The sequence below is a fragment of the Elephas maximus genome, chromosome 23, assembly GCF_024166365.1.
Source record: "Elephas maximus indicus isolate mEleMax1 chromosome 23, mEleMax1 primary haplotype, whole genome shotgun sequence".
Classification (NCBI taxonomy): Eukaryota; Metazoa; Chordata; class Mammalia; order Proboscidea; family Elephantidae; genus Elephas; species Elephas maximus.
The window spans coordinates 49,422,729-49,440,466 of NC_064841.1; the positions used below are offsets into that span (position 1 = coordinate 49,422,729).

At 35.6% G+C, this 17,738-nt stretch overlaps 1 protein-coding gene across 2 annotated transcripts in view; it reads left to right on the forward strand.

The window, feature by feature from the left end:
• Nucleotides 1–17,738, forward strand: part of ZMYM2 (zinc finger MYM-type containing 2) — a 134,054-nt gene that overhangs the window by 80,831 nt on the left and 35,485 nt on the right. For both annotated transcript variants that reach the window (XM_049867324.1, XM_049867323.1), the window contains 6 exons: nt 4,302–4,467; nt 5,134–5,168; nt 12,260–12,389; nt 13,077–13,192; nt 13,814–13,985; nt 16,500–16,625. In XM_049867324.1, coding sequence (XP_049723281.1) covers nt 4,302–4,467; nt 5,134–5,168; nt 12,260–12,389; nt 13,077–13,192; nt 13,814–13,985; nt 16,500–16,625 — 745 coding nt within the window. The remainder of the gene's footprint in view (nt 1–4,301; nt 4,468–5,133; nt 5,169–12,259; nt 12,390–13,076; nt 13,193–13,813; nt 13,986–16,499; nt 16,626–17,738) is intronic.

The window sequence follows — 17,738 nt, forward strand, 5'->3', positions numbered from 1 at the left end:
AATAAAACCTTCAAAGACTGAAGAATAGAGTTGCTTGCCCTTTCCTGATTGATGTTTGGCTTCTCTGTGGAGGCAGCTATTATATTTCAAAGAGTAAGTTTTTGTATTGTGTGCTTTTACCTGAGTCAAACTGTATTTCTTTACACATCTCCTGAGTTCCTTCCATTTACTACCAATCTCACCATCATCTTGAAAATGTGGTAAATGAGCCCAGACTAATTATGGCTTTTTGATATTCTTTCCATGTCTACAGTTTGTCTTTTTTATGTAAGTATTCAAAATTTTAGATTTTAGTCCATTAAAAAATGTGACCCTTACAAGTCAGTCTAGTTTATTTGAGGGGAGAGGGAGAATTTTAATCTCTTTAAAAAGAGTATCTCATTAAGGAGAATTCAAAAACATAAGCTAGCCAATCTGATTGTGTGAGTATTCATAAATAGTAGAGCACATAAATTTTATTTTCACCTTTCTGTATCTTTACCCTGTAAATTGAGAGATTACCTAGAGTATAAATAACTTTCAAAATTATATTTAATACTAAGATTTTTAAATTCCTGTGTATGTTTCTTTTATTTAACAAGACGTTTTGAATAATTTTTTTGTGGTCCATATAATGTCTTGTTTCTGGATTTCAAATGGAGATTTACTGAATACTATCATCTCTAAATTAGGTTTTGAAATGTTGACCTCATACAAGCAAAAAATGAGAATAAAATTAATGTTTTTTTTCTTCTACCAGATTAACTTTTTAGAAGGAAATAGGTTTTACTTTTCTTCAAAGTAAATGTTTCCAGGCAATATGTAAAACCAGGTGGGAGGATTTTTTTTTTTTTTTTTAATCTCAAAAAGTTTAAAAGGATTGTAATGGAATAATAATGGAAGATACTCATTTATGGTGAAGATATTTCAAAGGCCCTTTGTTTCCAAATAATACTTCACACTACTTAGTTGATCTCATTTTTTCCTAAAATTTATTACTTCAGACTACAAAATTTATTAACACAGGTTTTGATTGGTTTTACAAACCAGTAGTGAATGGTGACAGTATTAAATTCTTTAATGCAAATGCCGTGTAATAATTTAATACTATGACTTATGGTCTTTAATCAAATTAGTACTTACATTTTATTACAAAGGTCTGAAAGGAAAGCTGAATGCAAAATATTATTGGACTTTTATAATTTTTTTTAAACCTATAAATCACTAGATATAATGTGTTTTTTTAAAATTCTTTATTTTTGAAATTACTTTTCAAAAGATAATATCCAATACTGTTGATTTAAATGTTTAGGTAACTGAAAAATTCCTGTAACTTAAATGTTTGTATAGTTTTCTGTCACCTACTGTTTTTATCACTGCATTCTTTTGGAGGGGAGGGGGGTGGGTAGTAAATCACTTTAAAGTACTCAGAAAGACATTGAGAAGTCATAAAGAATTCCTTTTAAAAGTATCTGTAAAATTCCCCTAATTCATTCATATTCATAGTCTCCCTCACCCTGCAAAATTAGGTTTGTTTAGTGAAATAGGGAACATAAGTGGATGGGAATGTTACAAGGATATGTATCAACCAAAAATGAGTCACTGGACTCTCCAGGGGACTACAGGTAGAATAACTGTCGGCTATTGAATAAGAGATTCCTGTATTACCTGAAAGGTTGGATCAGGACTATTTGAATCAAAGTTTAGTACCTGCCTTTTATTTAGGTTGTTTGAACCAGTTATTGTTTTTGTTTTTGTTTAAATAACATTGCAATCCTTGATCTACGACAGCGACAAGAAAACTTAGAAATAGGTGATAATGATGCAGTATTTTTGAACCGGAGACTTATGCCACACTTCAGTTCTAATGCTGGAGAAATGTTAAGCTTTCTTAAGTGCTCTCAATTGGAGGTGGGGTGAGGGGTGTTGGTAAGGAATGGTGGTCATTTGTGATGTTTTTAAATTGGCCATCACATTTCAGCTCAATTGCAGTGAGCTGGAAGTTTGCAAGAGTTGCTTTAAAAGAATTAAAAAAGAAGTTTCACAACCTCCAAATTTTTTATTATAGCGTTAGGCTTAGAAGTAGTATTGAGTTCTCACCTATTATCCTTTCAGCCTGAAAATAAATGCATGTATTTTTATGCCATTTGCAAATTCTTCTGGAGGAAAGGAGCTTCAAGTATAATATAAAAACCAAGTGTCTGTAATTAAAGAATAATGAAGTAATTTAATTGTTCAGATTTTCTGGGTGGACTGTGTTTGGTTTTATGCCCTTGGCCTTCTAAATTATTGTGTAAATGGAAATACTACCATGCACTAAGAAGTCAGTACATACAGTCATTTGAATGAATTTTATACACATTGATTTGGGTTTTAGATATTAAGAACCTCCTTTTGTAGCATTTTACTTTTACTAGGATTTTTATTCTCCATTCAATTATGTAAATTCATTTTGTCTTTCTATGGTCTTTATAACTTGGTGTACAAGATAAAGCCCAGTTTTGACTTAGTTGTCTCCTTTGAATCCTATTGCTGCATTTTTAATATTTGTCTTTAGAGAAGTCTCTTAACTTTTTTGTATCTTTGTTTCCAGTACCCAGTTTGCAGGACTGTTGTGAGTTCTGTAGAGAGTAGATACAAAGTTCTGGACTTTTATTACAGGCTCTCAATGAACGAGGTATTCAGGCTACAGCAACTTTTCTTTAGCTCAGTTCCTGCACTGATTAGGTTCATTGAATAGAATGTTAAGCTTCCATTTTCTTACTCTGTGCTTTGTTTCTTCTCGGACTTTATAAAAGTGGAAAAGGAAATTGAAACCTAGAACAGGTCTGTGTTTATTTTAAAGAACATCTTTGGCTGGTGAGAATTTTGTGCAGGGATTTTTTTGTCATTATTGACAAAATTTCACCTACGTTGATATTAAGTGCTGTTATTAATAGACATTGGCACATCCTACTAGCAATATAGTATTTGAATTCACAAGTTTTTTTTTTTTTTTTTACAAGAGATGTGATAGTGGCATCAATTAATAGTCATTTATAGTGTAATTTTGCTTCATTCATTTAACATTTATTCAGCAGGAGAAATACCTGACCTGGAGAAAAAAAAGAGCCTGTGTTCTAACTTTGGGGTATGTTTACTATATAAAACCTGTTTACCAACATAATCATTTGTTAATATTCTTGACTATGGGTTTTGACATTGTATTTATCTATAGGACTCTTCTTGAAATACAAAGTGAGAGATCTCAAAATTCATAGTATAGCACTCTAGATTATTTAGAGTAATGAGCAAAATTCACAGCCACAATTATAAAACACAAAAAACTTAATATTTGCATTATCAAAATTTCTAAGTTAGTGAAGACTGAGGATGATTTTAAAAATCATAGTAATTTATTTCTATTCTTAACTAGATCAGAAACTTAATTTTGAAAGGTGCTATAGTTGAACTTAATCATGTATATTTTTGGCTCACTCACTGATTAAGGTATTAAGAAGTAGTGAAAATGGGCAAAAGTCTAGGGAAAATGAGATCCCTAAAAAATGAAAATCTGTCCCTAGGTTATTCGTTGACCATCAGGAAGTATAACTATATGAATTTTAATGGTTATTTTTGCATATTGTTATGGTATGGTTAGGGCTGATTCTTTTCTTAGATGTAGGTCAAACTTGCTATCTTAAGGTATAGCGTTTTTTTTTTTAAGTAATTAGACATTGAGTGTTTTAAAACATGAACCTGGAATCTTTATATTGAATCAGTGTATTTTTTTTAAAGCTCTTTAAATTTATTAAACTGTTAAGAAACAAAAATACTTCAATTTAACATCTGTAAATTTCTCACCATAAGAGCTTCAGAATTACTGTGGTCTTTTTCAATTTCTTTAATCAATTATATAAGCCATGAGTTGAGTCTGGGAAATCTTTTTATCAATCAGAAATTTTCAATGTAATGTGATTGTAGACTTCTACCAGTGTATTGTTATGGCCCTCAAAATAACTTAAAAATTGAAATATGTATCAATTTGGTCTATCAGTGTTCACTTTTATTGGTTCCATCTTTGTAATGTTGGTCTTTGACTTTTGGTAAGTACAGAAAGATTTGTTGTCAATTGCTCCAGTTTTTCAGTTTTATTTCTTGTGGATTTTATTTCATGTATATGATTTGTATTATAATTTTCTTCTTTATCAGACATTGTTTTATCACATTTGGAAATAATCATAGATAAAAGTGTTGCATATCTTTCAAAATCCTTGTACATGTTTGAATTTTTAAGCTTTCTAATTTGAAATGTCTGAAACTTTCCTTTTTCATTCCGTAAGGCTGCAAGGTGTGACTGTTGTAAATCTCAAGGAACTCTTAAAGAGCGAGTACAGTGGCGTGGAGAAATGAAACATTTCTGTGATCAACATTGCTTACTACGTTTCTACTGTCAGCAAAATGAACCCAACATGACAACTCAGAAGGGACCTGAAAACTTACACTATGGTATGTAATACTTCAGGTGGTGACTTGAAAAACTTCTATAGCAGTCTTTTTTCCTTGCTTCTGAATATAAAGCAGTGATAGTGAATAGTTGATTTTGGAGTTAGTTTAACAGCAATTTAAATTCCATAGTTTTTCTGGGTGGGAGTATCCCATATGATACTGAAATGAGATAATTCTTACAGGTGCATTTTTTTTTTTTTACTTTATTCCCTTTTTAAATTTTACTGCTAGTTAAAAAGGTTCTAGGTGGAATTGAAGACAAGGTCATTAAAATTACAAAAACTCTAAAAAAAGAAATCATCTGCCTTTCATGTGTCATCTGCATTTTTAAATGAAAACCATTTTACCAAATTGTATGTGTTGGAAGTAAATGGGAGCAACAACAAAAACCTCTGGGAACTATGACCTTTGTTGTTTTTTAAGACTTAAAGAACATAGGATTGCCACGAGAGCAATGTATATTTTCTGAGGTGGTAAGATGAGAAGAGAGTTAATTCCACTTATTTAGGTTTGTGTTTCAGCACTTTCTACTCAAATTTGAGATGCTTTACTTCAAATGCTTATATTAATAACTATATTAAAGTTTAATAAAATGAGAAATACAGGTTTAGAAAATTCTGAAGAAAGCGATAACTTGTCTTTTTAAAAATTTGTTTATGTTTTTAGATCAGGGTTGTCAGACGTCCCGAACCAAAATGACAGTAAGTATTGTTTAAGTGAAGTGTAAAATTTTTATTTTGATTAAGTGGCACTGTAACTTGGGGGGGTAAGAAAATAATTATGACAGTTTAATCTGATTATAATAATAGAAGAGTTCTTATTTTCTTCTGCTGAGACAGTGAAAGTATTCAGCTGGATTATCTGATGTTAATACCAGGTACTTTCAAAAACATACTGAGGAATATATAGATGAATTACTATAGTCTCTACACACATTATTATGGGAGATAGATATATCTACTGTAAATAAATAGTTATTACTTGATTGAAGGTTGTGAATAAGCCTACTTTGTGAACAGTTGAGAAGAAGCTGTCCAGGTAGACAGGGGTGAAAAGTAGGAGGAATAATAATAGTTTGCAAAGTACATGCATCTTTGACAAAACTACAGGTGTTTTAGTGTGACCAGAGTTTAAGGGGATCTGTGGTGAATTAATGGGAAATGAGGCTGAAAGGATAGGCTGGGTCCGATTTTAAATGGCTTTATGCACTTCTCTGTATATGTATCCGTGTTGATTTATCTATGCTGGGGGTAAGATTTATGACTTCTTAAACTTGAGAAGTACTTCTAGTGTGCCCCCCTTCTTGAAATTTAGCCCATTTTTCCTTTCTTTTTGTGTAATACATCAAATTCTGCTTTTATGTTAGCATGTAAAGACTTCTGGAGTTTTAAAGTGGCCATTTCTGTGTAATGACGTTTAAGAGAAGAAACAATGCTTTTGCCACACTTAGAAAAGCAGTGAGGCGCCACTTGCTGTCTCTATGATAAGTCTAACAATAATTAGCAATGTTGAAAACCTGGTATTTCTGGCATCCTTATCCAAGAGAAGCTGTTAGTCATTTGTGGACATGTTATAGAAAGTTAGTGAGCCTAGCTCTTGTGGTAGATAAGGACAGATTAGTGATTCTTAGTTCTGCCTGACTGGATATTTGAATCATTTTGGAAGTTTTCAGAATCTACTGATGTCTGGATCCCAACCACAGAAATTCTGTATTTTTTCCAAGTTCCTTGGGTGATTCTAATATGTAACAAGAGTTGAGGATCACTGATGTAGATGAAAGATGAATGTTTTTGAATTTATTAAGATCAATTTTATTTTTGATGTTTATAGTTGAACAATATCCTGGAAAAGTAAGCTGTACTTTTTCTCTCTTGCTTCTCCCTGTCCCCCCAACCAGCTCTCCTCATCTTGTGCAAATACGTTTTTTAAATGACATAATACAAAAGTATTTTGCTGAATTACCCCATTTTAATACCAAGAACTTTCATACATGCTGAAGAACATGATCTCTTCCTGTTTTGTTAACCTTTGCAGCCATAAGGCAACTCCAAACCTCGTTTCAAAGATGTTAAGCTTTTGATAAAGGGCTTCAAAAGACCACTTAAACACCAGCACAATATTACATACTTTTTTTTTTTTTTCCCTTTTGTGGCAATTGAACCACATTATAGGACAAACAGAAGGATGTAGGGAGCATTGTTAGGGAAAGGTAAATGCGTTGCCATTGATACTATTACCTTTTGTCCTATAAAGTCCTCTCTCATTTGTTCCATGTAAGCTTTGGAATCTTGTATTTATCTACCCATAATCTTCAAGAGATGAGAATTTAGATATATAATTTTTTTTATTGTACTTTAGGTGAAGGTGTATAGAACAGACTAGCTTCTCGTTAAACAGTACACGTATTGTTTTATGGCGTGTTGTACCTATACTAGGCTGTTTTGACTACTGTAGCTGTATAGTAGGTTCTGAGGTCCGGTAGTGCGAGACCTATTTTTTTCTTCTTCAGTAGTGCTTTACTTAGTCTTGGCTTCTTCCTGTTCCATATAAAGTTAATGGTTAGATTTTCCATCTCTTTAAAGAATGTTATTGGTATTTGGATTGGGATTGCATTGTTGTAAGATACTTTGGGTAGAATTGTCATTTTCACAATGTTGAGTCTACCTGTCCATGAACATGGTATGTTTTTCCATTTATGTAGATCTCTTTTGGTTTCTTACAGTAGTGTTTTGTAGTTTTCTTTGTTTACGTCTTTTACATCCCTGGTTAGATTTATTCCTAAGTATTTTATTTTTTTAGGGGCTATTATAAATGGTATTGTTTTCGTTTTCAAAGTTCTCTTTATTGGCATATAGGAATCCAAGTGATTTTTGTATGTTTATCTTGTATCCTGCTACTCTGCTGAGTCTTTTTATTAGTTCCAGTAGTGTTCTTGTGGAGTCTTCTGGGTTTTCTGTTGTTTCACACCTGCTCGTCACACCTTCTCTGACAGCATCCAATTCTGAAATATTGTTGTTTATCTTGTAGATTTCTAATTGTTGTTTCTGTATAATTTCTAGTAGTTTATTTTGACATTTTGTTCCTGTGTTATTGTCCTGAATTCTTCCGTAGTTTTATCTGTATTTTCCTTGAATTTGTCTGCGTTTTCTAAGAATTTGTCTATTTTTTCCTCATTTTTGTCTGGTTTTTGCCTCAACTCTTGGATAGCTCTGACTATTAGATACTTGAATTCTCTAGCAGGTGGTTGTAGTGCTTTTCCTTCTGCTAGAAAGTTGTCTGTTTTTTTATTCCTACTGGAAGCATCCTGTCCTGTTTTTTTTTAAATATGTTTTGCTATTGTCTCCTGTCTTCAGGACATTCAGTAGTTATATTCTTCAATTATTGATTGTAGATCTGATTGTTTTGTCCTTTTTTAAAAATTTTTGTTGGGTTATGTCTGAGCAGGCAGGCTGTGCGTTCTTTGTTGTTTGCTCATCTTTGGGCACGATACTTTTCCCTTTCTTGTCCAATGGGCAGGGCTAGTCGCTCAGCTACAGTGAAGCAGGGCAGGTCCAGCTGAAGGTGAGGGACTGGGAAGGGTTGTTTGTGGTACATACTGGGGCTGACAGGGCGGTCCGGGGGTCAGTGCCGGGCAGGTTCCGGTAGACCATGCCTGTGCTGCTCGGTGCAGGTAGGCAAGAGGAAAGGGGGAGGTTGCGATGTGTGAAGCTAAGATGGGTATGAAAAAGGAGAGAGAGAGAAGAAACAGAAGCCAAAAAAAAAAAAAAAACAAAAAAAACATAGGAACAAAAAGTTCTTGAGTGAGCTTGCAGTTGAAGTGGAGAGACGAGAAACTGAGAAATGAAGATAAAGGAAAAAAGAAACGAAAATAAAAATAAGACAAAAAAGAAATGCCCCAGGGATACCACCTGCGACTGGGGAAGTGACTTCCAGGACCCGGGGCACAGCCCATCTTGAAGAGGCGGAGAGGGCACATAGTGCCAGGCATTTGGGAGACAGAAAAAGAAGGAAAGCAGAGAGATGAGAAACTGAGAAATGAAAAACAAAAAGGGAAAGATAAAAAAAAAAAGTAAAGAAAGAAAGACCCCAGCGATCCCATTGGCATGGCTGCACAGACCGAGGAAGTGGCTCCGAAGCCACGCAGTGTAGCCCACCTATATGGGGCAGAGATGGCACACAGTGCCGTGTTTTCAGGAGACGGGAAAAGAAAGTAAGTAGAGAGACTTGAAACTGAGAAATGAAGAGAGACAAAAAGGAAAGAAGAAGAAGAAAAAAAAAGAAAAAGCCTCCAGGGATCCCACTGGAAAGGTTGCATAGACCAAGAAAGTGCCTCATCTCTTCGGTGCAGCTGCACAGATTGGGGAAGGGCCTCCTAAGCCAAGAAAAAGAAAACAAACAAAAAAGCCCCAGGGATCCCACCAGTGCTGCAGCACAGACCAGGGAAGCAGTTCCCAAGGCAGCCGAGCAGTGCTTCACAGCCTGTGGAGAAGAAGGAAAGATGGCACAGGGAGCCAGGTGTTCGAGACAAAGGAGGGGGAGGAGGTAAGAGGCAGGGAAGAAAACAAAGGAAGCCGAACAAGCAACACCAGCAACAACAACAGGGGCACTGTAGGAGCCTACCGGTTTGGGTGGTGCGAGTGCACATGGCATGGAGCCAGTGCCTTCTGGGCCGCTGTCACTCGGCCTGCTGGGAAGCAGCGGAGGCCAAGCAGGGAGATGAAGGGTGAGGAGTAGTAAAGCATCTATGGCTAGTTACTGGGGCCTCTGTCTCCTGCTGGGACCTCCATGAAATTGCTTTCCCATTCCCCCTGCCTGCCGATCTCTGACAGATGGCAAATCCATGCTGCATTAAGTGATAGGGACCCTCTGCTCGCATTTTATCCTCCTGCTCTGTTCTCTGTCAGTTTCTCATTCCATTTGGTGCTTGGATGAGTTCTTTATCTCTTCGTTTGATGCTTCCTAACACCAAATCCTTTGCCATTGAGTAGATTAGGACAGAGTAGAACTGCCCCATAGGGTTTCCAGGGAGCACCTGGTGGATTCGAAGAGCTGAAGTTTTGGTTAGCAGCCATAGCTCTTTACCAGTACACCTCCAGCGTTTCCTATTTGATGCTTAAGGTTCCAATATTGATGTTTGTTTTACTTAGTTTCTCGGGTCTTTCCTGTGGAGGAATGGTGTGATGCTTCTGTGTATAGGGTTATGTTGGCTCCACTTCACAGCTGTCAAACTTTGGACGAATTACTTCACATTCTTTGTTTGAGCTTCTTTATCTGTAAAATGGGGATGAAAATAGTACTTACCTCAGGGTTGTCACATAGTAAGTACTAAACAAGTGGTAGCTGTTGTGTCCCAGACTTCATCAAGGAGTATGTACAGCAGTTATGAACCTAGGATTTGGCATCAGTTGAATGTAGTTGAACTTGACTTCAAAAATTTTAGCTTTGTGACCCTTGGCAAGTTGTGTAAGTTTTGAGTCTCAGTTTCCTCAACCATAAAATTACAGTAATAAAAATAAAAAGTCCTCCCTCTTGCGGTGCTATGAGGATAAAATAAGATTTGGTGGTTTGTACAGTACCTCGTATATTATTTAATCGACAAGTGGTAGTTTTGTCATTATTTTCATCATCTTGAGTTCTTTTTCAGTGTTCAGCATAAATAGGTATAGATTATGCATTTCAAGTGGTATATAAAGCATTCTAAAACAGAAAGATATGGGAATCAAGTGTTGGTTTTCACCAGCTGGCATAGTTTAATTGACATGAAGTAACATTTGCAGAATGGCAGGAGGGTAAAATACTGAGTAATCCAGGGACGTAAATGATTTGGGACTCCCTCCTTCTAATCTGAGGATAGCAGAGTATTTTCCGGTTCAGACCAAACTTATTCAATGCTTGGTGTATAGTAGGTACTCAATAAATGTTTGCAAAGTTATTCTTCCCATTTTACAAATGAGAATATTGAGGCATGTGAAGTTGAGTGACTTGCCCATTGTCACACAGCAGGAGTGTTGCAACCCAGTTCCCTAGCTCCTTGTTCAGGAATCTTCCTCTTTCTTACAGGTGCTTAATTATGTTTTTTGAAATCCTGATGAATCTGGAATAAGATCTTTCTAGTACCAGCCCTTTATTGTATTTGTAACTAGTGCAATATCTACTATAAATAATTTTTTGTAAGCCTTTAAAAATGCATACAAGTTTTTTAAGTAATAAGTGCTTTATTCAAGTATTATACTGTATCTACTTTTTCCCATATCAGTAGGTGGTATGGAAAACACCTTATCCTAAGCCCCTTAAGGACAAATCTTCAGCTTTCTGCTTTTAGCTTATTCCAGATTTTATTTATTTATTTATTTTGCAGTTACAAATAATACTGCAGTGAACATCATAAAACATTTGAGAGATTGTATCTATAGGGTGTTTCTAAATGTGTAATTATTGGGTCATGGAATACACAATTTAAAGCTTGATGATATTTTTGGTAAATTTGGTAATTCTTTTTGTAGTTTTTCCTACCTTTTCAAATTTCCAAACCAAAAATCCGTTGTCATCAAGTCGATTTCGACTCATAGTGACCCTATAGGATAGGGTAGAACTGCCCCATAGGGTTTCCAAGGACCTCCTGGTGGATTTCAACTGCTGGTCTCTTGGTTAGCAGCCAAACTCTTAACTACTGTGCCACTAGGGCTCCTTTTCAAATTTAGTACCGTTTAATTTGTTTATAAGGAGCCTTAGGGGTGCAGCGGTTAAGCTCTTGGCTGCTAACAGAAAAATTAGCTGTTTGAACCCACCCGGTGGCTCTGGGGGAGAAAGACCTGACAGCCTGTTCCATTAAGGATTGAAGGTTAAAGGTTGCCGTCAAGTCAGTTCTGACTCACAGCGACCCTATAGGACAGAGTAGAACTGCCTCGTAGAGTTTTAAAGGAGCACCTGGTGGATTCGAACTGCTGACCCTTTGGTTAGCAGCCGTAGCTCTGAACCACTACGCCAACAGGCAGTTCTACTCTGTTACATAGGATCTCTGTGAGGCAAAAATCTACCAGAAGGCACCTAACAGCAACAACAACCATCTGTTTATCCAATAAAAGGAGCTCTAGAGTATCCAAACCCTGGTGGTATAGAGGTTAAGTGCTACGGCTGCTAACCAAAGGTTCGGCAGTTCGAATCCGCCAGGTGCTCCTTGGAAACTCTGTGGGGCATTTCTACTCTGCGCTGTGAGTCGGAATCGACTCGACGGCACTGGGTTTTTAGAGTATCCAAAAGTCATAATAACTGCAAATAAATTTACATGATCCTAGTTATTTTTGCAGTTCAAGTTAATAACTTTGACTTTGTACTTAAAAGTGAAAGTTCTCTTTTCATATTTTTTCTAATTGATGCTATCTTTTGAGGAGTGCTGGTGGTGCAGTGGGTAAAGCAGTCAACTACTAACTGAAAGGTTGGCTGTTTGAAACTACCAGTGGCTCTGTGGGAGAAAGATGCGGCAGCCTGCTTCCGTAGAGATTTACAGCCCTGGAAACTCAATGGGGTTGCTATGAGTTGGAGTCGACTCGATGGCAGTGGGTTATACTTTGAAGGCGACACAAATCTGTATAGCAGATAATTACTACTGCTTTGTCAGTACTTAGGACATTGATTAAGACTGTGGCAAACATAGTTAATAGTAGAATATTGAGTTAAGTTCTCTGAGCTTTTGTGTATTCCATGCTCACGATTTTAGAAACCAAATGTTAGTACCAAGAAGTGATGAAAATTAGAGACAAAAATACAGTGTTTTCTCTTTGCTTCTCTATAGGGTTCAGCACCACCCCCTTCTCCAACACCCAACAAAGAGATGAAGAACAAAGCAGTCCTTTGCAAACCTTTAACAATGACAAAAGCCACTTACTGTAAACCTCACATGCAGACCAAATCTTGTCAGACAGGTAACTTAGGAAAATTTGACTTATATACTTCATTATATTTAACATTTCACTTAATAAAATCCATAGCTTTTTCAAATAATAGGTTACAGAATAAATTTAATTTGTCATTTTCTGTTGCTTTTCCTTATATAATTTTAGATATTACCTAGAGAATCCAGCATTTCATTTTAAATCATATTTAAGATAAGTCAGTCTTCCAGTGAAGGCCTAGAGTATAAATCGTATGTCAAAAGTGAGAAAATACTGTATCAGAACTTTCTTTGTGGCTAAGACCTTGCTAAAAATGGTGTTCTAAGAAAATCATCTCTTTAAGTGTGATCAGTAAAGCTAATTCTGTTTCCTGCCTGTCAGAATGAGGTGAAATAATTTAAATATGTATTTTCATCAAATTTATAATGGTGGGTGTATTCTAATTGATTAAGTAAGGCTTTCGAGGAGGAGGTGAGAGGAGTTTGATGGGTGTGTAGAACTATACGTTTTTAAACCGGTTTTAAGTTTGAGCCCCTGCTACTTAGATTTTTTTGTTTGTTTTGTTTTGAAGTTACCAAATCTTGTGACAACAGATTTTTCTTTAAATGGAGGCACTTAAGTATTTTTCTTTGTTACCAAATTACTTTTAACTTTGAGCAGTTATATATGAGTAACAGTTAACATTGTTCCTTAAATACATGTATTTTATATTTTTAGATGATAATTGGAAGACAGAATATGTTCCAGTGCCTATTCCTGTGCCTGTGTATATCCCAGTACCTATGCACATGTACAGTCAGAATATTCCTGTTCCTACTACAGTTCCTGTTCCTGTAAGTCAGATTTCAAGCTCTTTTTCACTTTAAAATATTTCAGGCACAAGTGGGAAAACAGTGATTGTATTGCAATTACTAGCTTAGTGAGTTGCCTTTCTTCAACAAGTGACTTAGGTTTGGTTGAATCTCTGTTATCATGATTTTGTTTTATCAGGTTTTATGTTTTGTCATTTATCAGGTGTATGTTCATCATTGAGATAGAAGTTTAGCAAGCTGTCTGCCTTGTGCATGTTGTGTTTCATACTTGAGTTCGTTTTTGAAAAAAATGCTTGTGAAGCCATAAGGTTTAGAACTGAAACGTAACAGTTTCATATAAAATATTACATTATTTCTTTCCAAATCTCATGTAATACTCAGGACACAGTGTCAGAGCATGAGTGTTGTAATGTAATCTGGAGCAGAACCACCTCAAAACTTAACTTTTATTTCAAAAGGTAGCAGCTTATAATTTGGGCTTTCCCCTGTCACAGTTGACGTCTTAGTTTGGATAAATTATTTTTTTCAAAGCTTTTATCCAATATGGTATAATAAAGTAGATCCTGCGTCAGTAATTTTTGATTTGGAAGAATATCTTCTAATGTATGGTCAATCTTAAAAGTAAATACTTTGGTTAATTAGGTGCCAGTTCCTGTTTTTCTACCTGCCCCATTGGAGAGCAGTGAGAAGATCCCTGTAGCAATTGAGGAGATAAAAAGCAAAGTTTCCTCAGATCCTCTTGATACAGAGTTGCTTACAATGACAGATACGGTGAATGAAGATGAGGGAAAACCAGAAACTGCCAACATCAGCAGTAAGCTATACTGTATTCCCTTACGAATAAGTATATCATTGATTTTTTTATAACTGTTGCTAATTGTTAACTGTACTCTCCAGGACACATCATTGTGCTTTAACTTGATATGGGAGTGTGGGAAATATTGCAACAAAAATGTATTTTATACTAAAAGATCCATGCTGCTTTTAGCCACGTGCTGTTTTTTTCCAACAGAGATTTGGGTAGTCTCTTTTAAGATTTCATTGTAACAGGATTTGACTCATAAAATCAACTCGAAATTATTCTTAATGGAGTAGCACAGATACAAAAGTAGTTACAGGCTTTGATAATGATTCAAACTATTATTTTATAATAGTTACCCCTTAATTTTGGCTGTTTGCTTATACTAATAAACTAATTTGCATTATCTAAACCAAGGTTTACTATAACCTGTTAGGACACTGCTTGCCAAATGATATACTATGATGAGTATATTGTGAATGGGTTGTTAAGTGCCCTAGAGTATTTACCTTCTGATGACACACAAAGCCCTATTTTGCCATGAGCTGCCTAATTCCCTTTACCCTAGAGTATAATAAAAACACTATTATTTTCTATGTATTTCATAATGTGATGATGTTTGTGAAGTGCTGTTAGGAAATTGTGAAATTAATTTAGTGGATTGCGACTGGTATTTTTTGTTTTAAAAAAAATTAGATGTTTTTTAGAAGATTTCTGTCAGAAAAGGTAAGTATTGTTTTTTGAAATTTGAAAATTTTGAAATATTTTTTAAATGTTCCAATGTGTGTGTATGTATCTATGATGGTCTGTCTCCCACCACCATCCTGTACCGTGTCCAACCAAACCAAACCTGTTGCTGTTGACTCAGTTCCGACTCATAGCAACCAGAGTAGAATTGCCCCACAGGGTTCGTAAGGCTGTAAATTTTTATAGAAGCAGACTGCCACATCTGTCTCCCATGAAGCAGCTGGTGGGTTTGAACTGCCAGTCTTTCAGTTAGTGGTCACGTGCTTTAACCACTACACAACAAGGCTCTTCCTGTACTGTGTACTGGATAAAATATATATATTTCTTACTGTGGGTTACAATTGAGACAGTTTGAAAGTAACAGATAAATACATTAGAAGCCATTTGTATTACATGGTGTGGAATTCAGATTCCAAAAAAAATGTTGAAAATTGCAGTTACCCACCCTCGTTTATTTCTGACAAGAAATTACTTTTAGAAATATTCTGCATACCAGAGCTGTTCTACGATCAAAACACATTTTTTAACTTTTGAAAGGGAGCCAGTCAAAATTTATAGGATTGAAAGTTTTGGTGTACTCATGATTATTCCAATTACAGTTATAAAAATTATAGTAGTTTACAAGATGCTATATGTCTTTCCTTTTATGACTTGTTTAATAGTTGCCCTTTTCTTGCATTTACAATTAAATGACTTCTTTCGGCCAGATAAAATAAGGATTCTATTAGGGTTTTCTATTGTGATTTTTTTTTTTTAAGCTTGGACAAATTTATTTTGTAAAGAATGAAGGCATGTTATTGTTAAGTGCTGTTGAGTTGTTTCCATGTACAGGAGAACAAAACACTGCCCGATCTTGCATCATCCTCACAATCATTATGCTCGAGACCATTGTTGGAACTGCTATGTCAACCCATCTTGTTGAGGGTCTTCCTCTTTTATGCTGACCCTCTATTTTACCAAGCATGATGTCCTTCTCCAGGGACTGATCCCTCCTGATAGTATGTCCAAAGTATGTGAGATGAAGTCTCGCCATTCTTGATTCTAAGGAGCATTCTGGCTGCACTTCTTGCAAGACAGATTTGTTTGTTCTTCTGGCAGTCCATGGTATAGTCAATATTATTCACCAGTACTGTAATTCAGTGGTGTCAATTCTTTGGTCTTCCTTATTCATTATCCAGCATATGAGGCGACTGAAAACACCATGGCTTGTGTTAGGTGCACCTTAGCCTTCAAGGTGACATCTTTGCTTTTTGAACACTTTAAAGAGTTCTTTTGCAGCAGCAGATTTGCCCAGTGCAATGTGTCATTTGATTTTTCTTTTTTTTTTTTGGTACTTTAGGTGAAGGTTTCTAGAACAAACTAGCTTCTTATTAAACAATTAGTACACATACTGCTTTATGACATTGGTTACCAACCCCATGACACATCAACACTCACCACTTCTCAAACTTGGGTTCCCTATTACCAGCTTTTCTGTCTCTTCCTGCCTTCTAGTCCTTGCCCCTGGGCTGGTGTGCCCTTTTAGTCTTGTTTTGTTTTATGGGCCTGTCTAATCTTTGTCTGAAGGATGTCTATTATGATTTCTAATGATATTGGAGCCCTGGTGGCAAAGTGGTTAAGAGCTCAGGCTGTTGAAATCCACCCCACTACGTGGAATCCCTGTGGGGTAGTTCTGCTCTGTCCCATAGAGTCACTATGAGTCGGAATCAGCTTGACAGCACACAACCATAACAATTGAGGTTTTCTATTATGATTTCTAATGATATTATGGATTGATTACAGGTGTAATTATTGAAACAGATATCATTGGTTCAGATATCTTGAAGAACTCTGACTCAGAGACACAATCCAACATGCCTGATGTACCATATGAACCAGATTTGGATATCGAAATAGATTTTCCCAGAGGTACTGAAATAAAACATTAATTTTTCGTTGTGAAACTATGGTTGTAGAATTTACAGAGTCATAACTGTAGTTAAGCATTTAGTGCTTGTGACATTGCCTTTATTTTTCTTAATTTAGTTTTTCCATTAGTCAAATAAAACTCAATAGTTTCTGAAATGAAGTACAGAATTGGATTGAATTGTAGGGTTGTCAGAATTTCTTAGAACCTTAAAAAGCTTTCTGTGAAGGTTAATTTATTGTAGGAAGTTTTGAAGATACAGGAAAAAATTAAGAAATGATTGTGTCTGGGTTTTTTAATTTTTTTTGAAAAATATTAGTAGCATTTTTCTTAAGACCTTTCTTAAGACCTTTTTGAAAATTGCATTCACTTTGAAAGGAAGAAAGTTATTTTCAGGTATTTTGTGATAAAAGAAATATGTATTTTATTTTTTTCCTGAATCTATCATTGGCTTGTGAACAAATTGAGTAGAATATAAAACATTTTGTTTTTTTAAAAAGGTTTAGTAGAGCAAAATGTTTATATTGAGACCAATTAGATCTTTTAATTGAATTTCAGGTTTTGATACTTTTGCTGATACCACACATGTCCATGCAAATTCTATATTAATGTTTGTTATACATAATGTTTTATTTTGGTCAAAATATATGCCAATTCAACAATTTCTACATGTGTAATTCAGGGGCATAGACTGTATTTTTCATGTTGTGAAACCATTCTTACTATTCTTTTCTAAGTTAACATAAACTCAATGCTCCCGAAGCCAAAATTCCCTCTTTCCCCCTGCTTCCCACCTGTAAACCAAAACCCGTTGCCATTGAGTCAATTTCTACTCATAGTGACTCTATAGGACGGAGTAGAACTGCCACATGGGGTTTCCAAGGAGCAGCTGGTGGATTTAAACAGCAGACCTTTTGGTTATCAGCTGAGTTCTTAACCACTGTGCCACATGGGCTCCAATCTCAGGTGTATGTACCCAGAATTGAAAGCAGGAACTCAAACAGAAACCTTTACACCAACATGCATTGCAGCGCTTTTCATAAAGTGTTGGTTTGGTTTGGTTTTCATATACCTAAGGTTGGGATTGCTGGGTCTTGTCGTAGTTCTATGTTCGA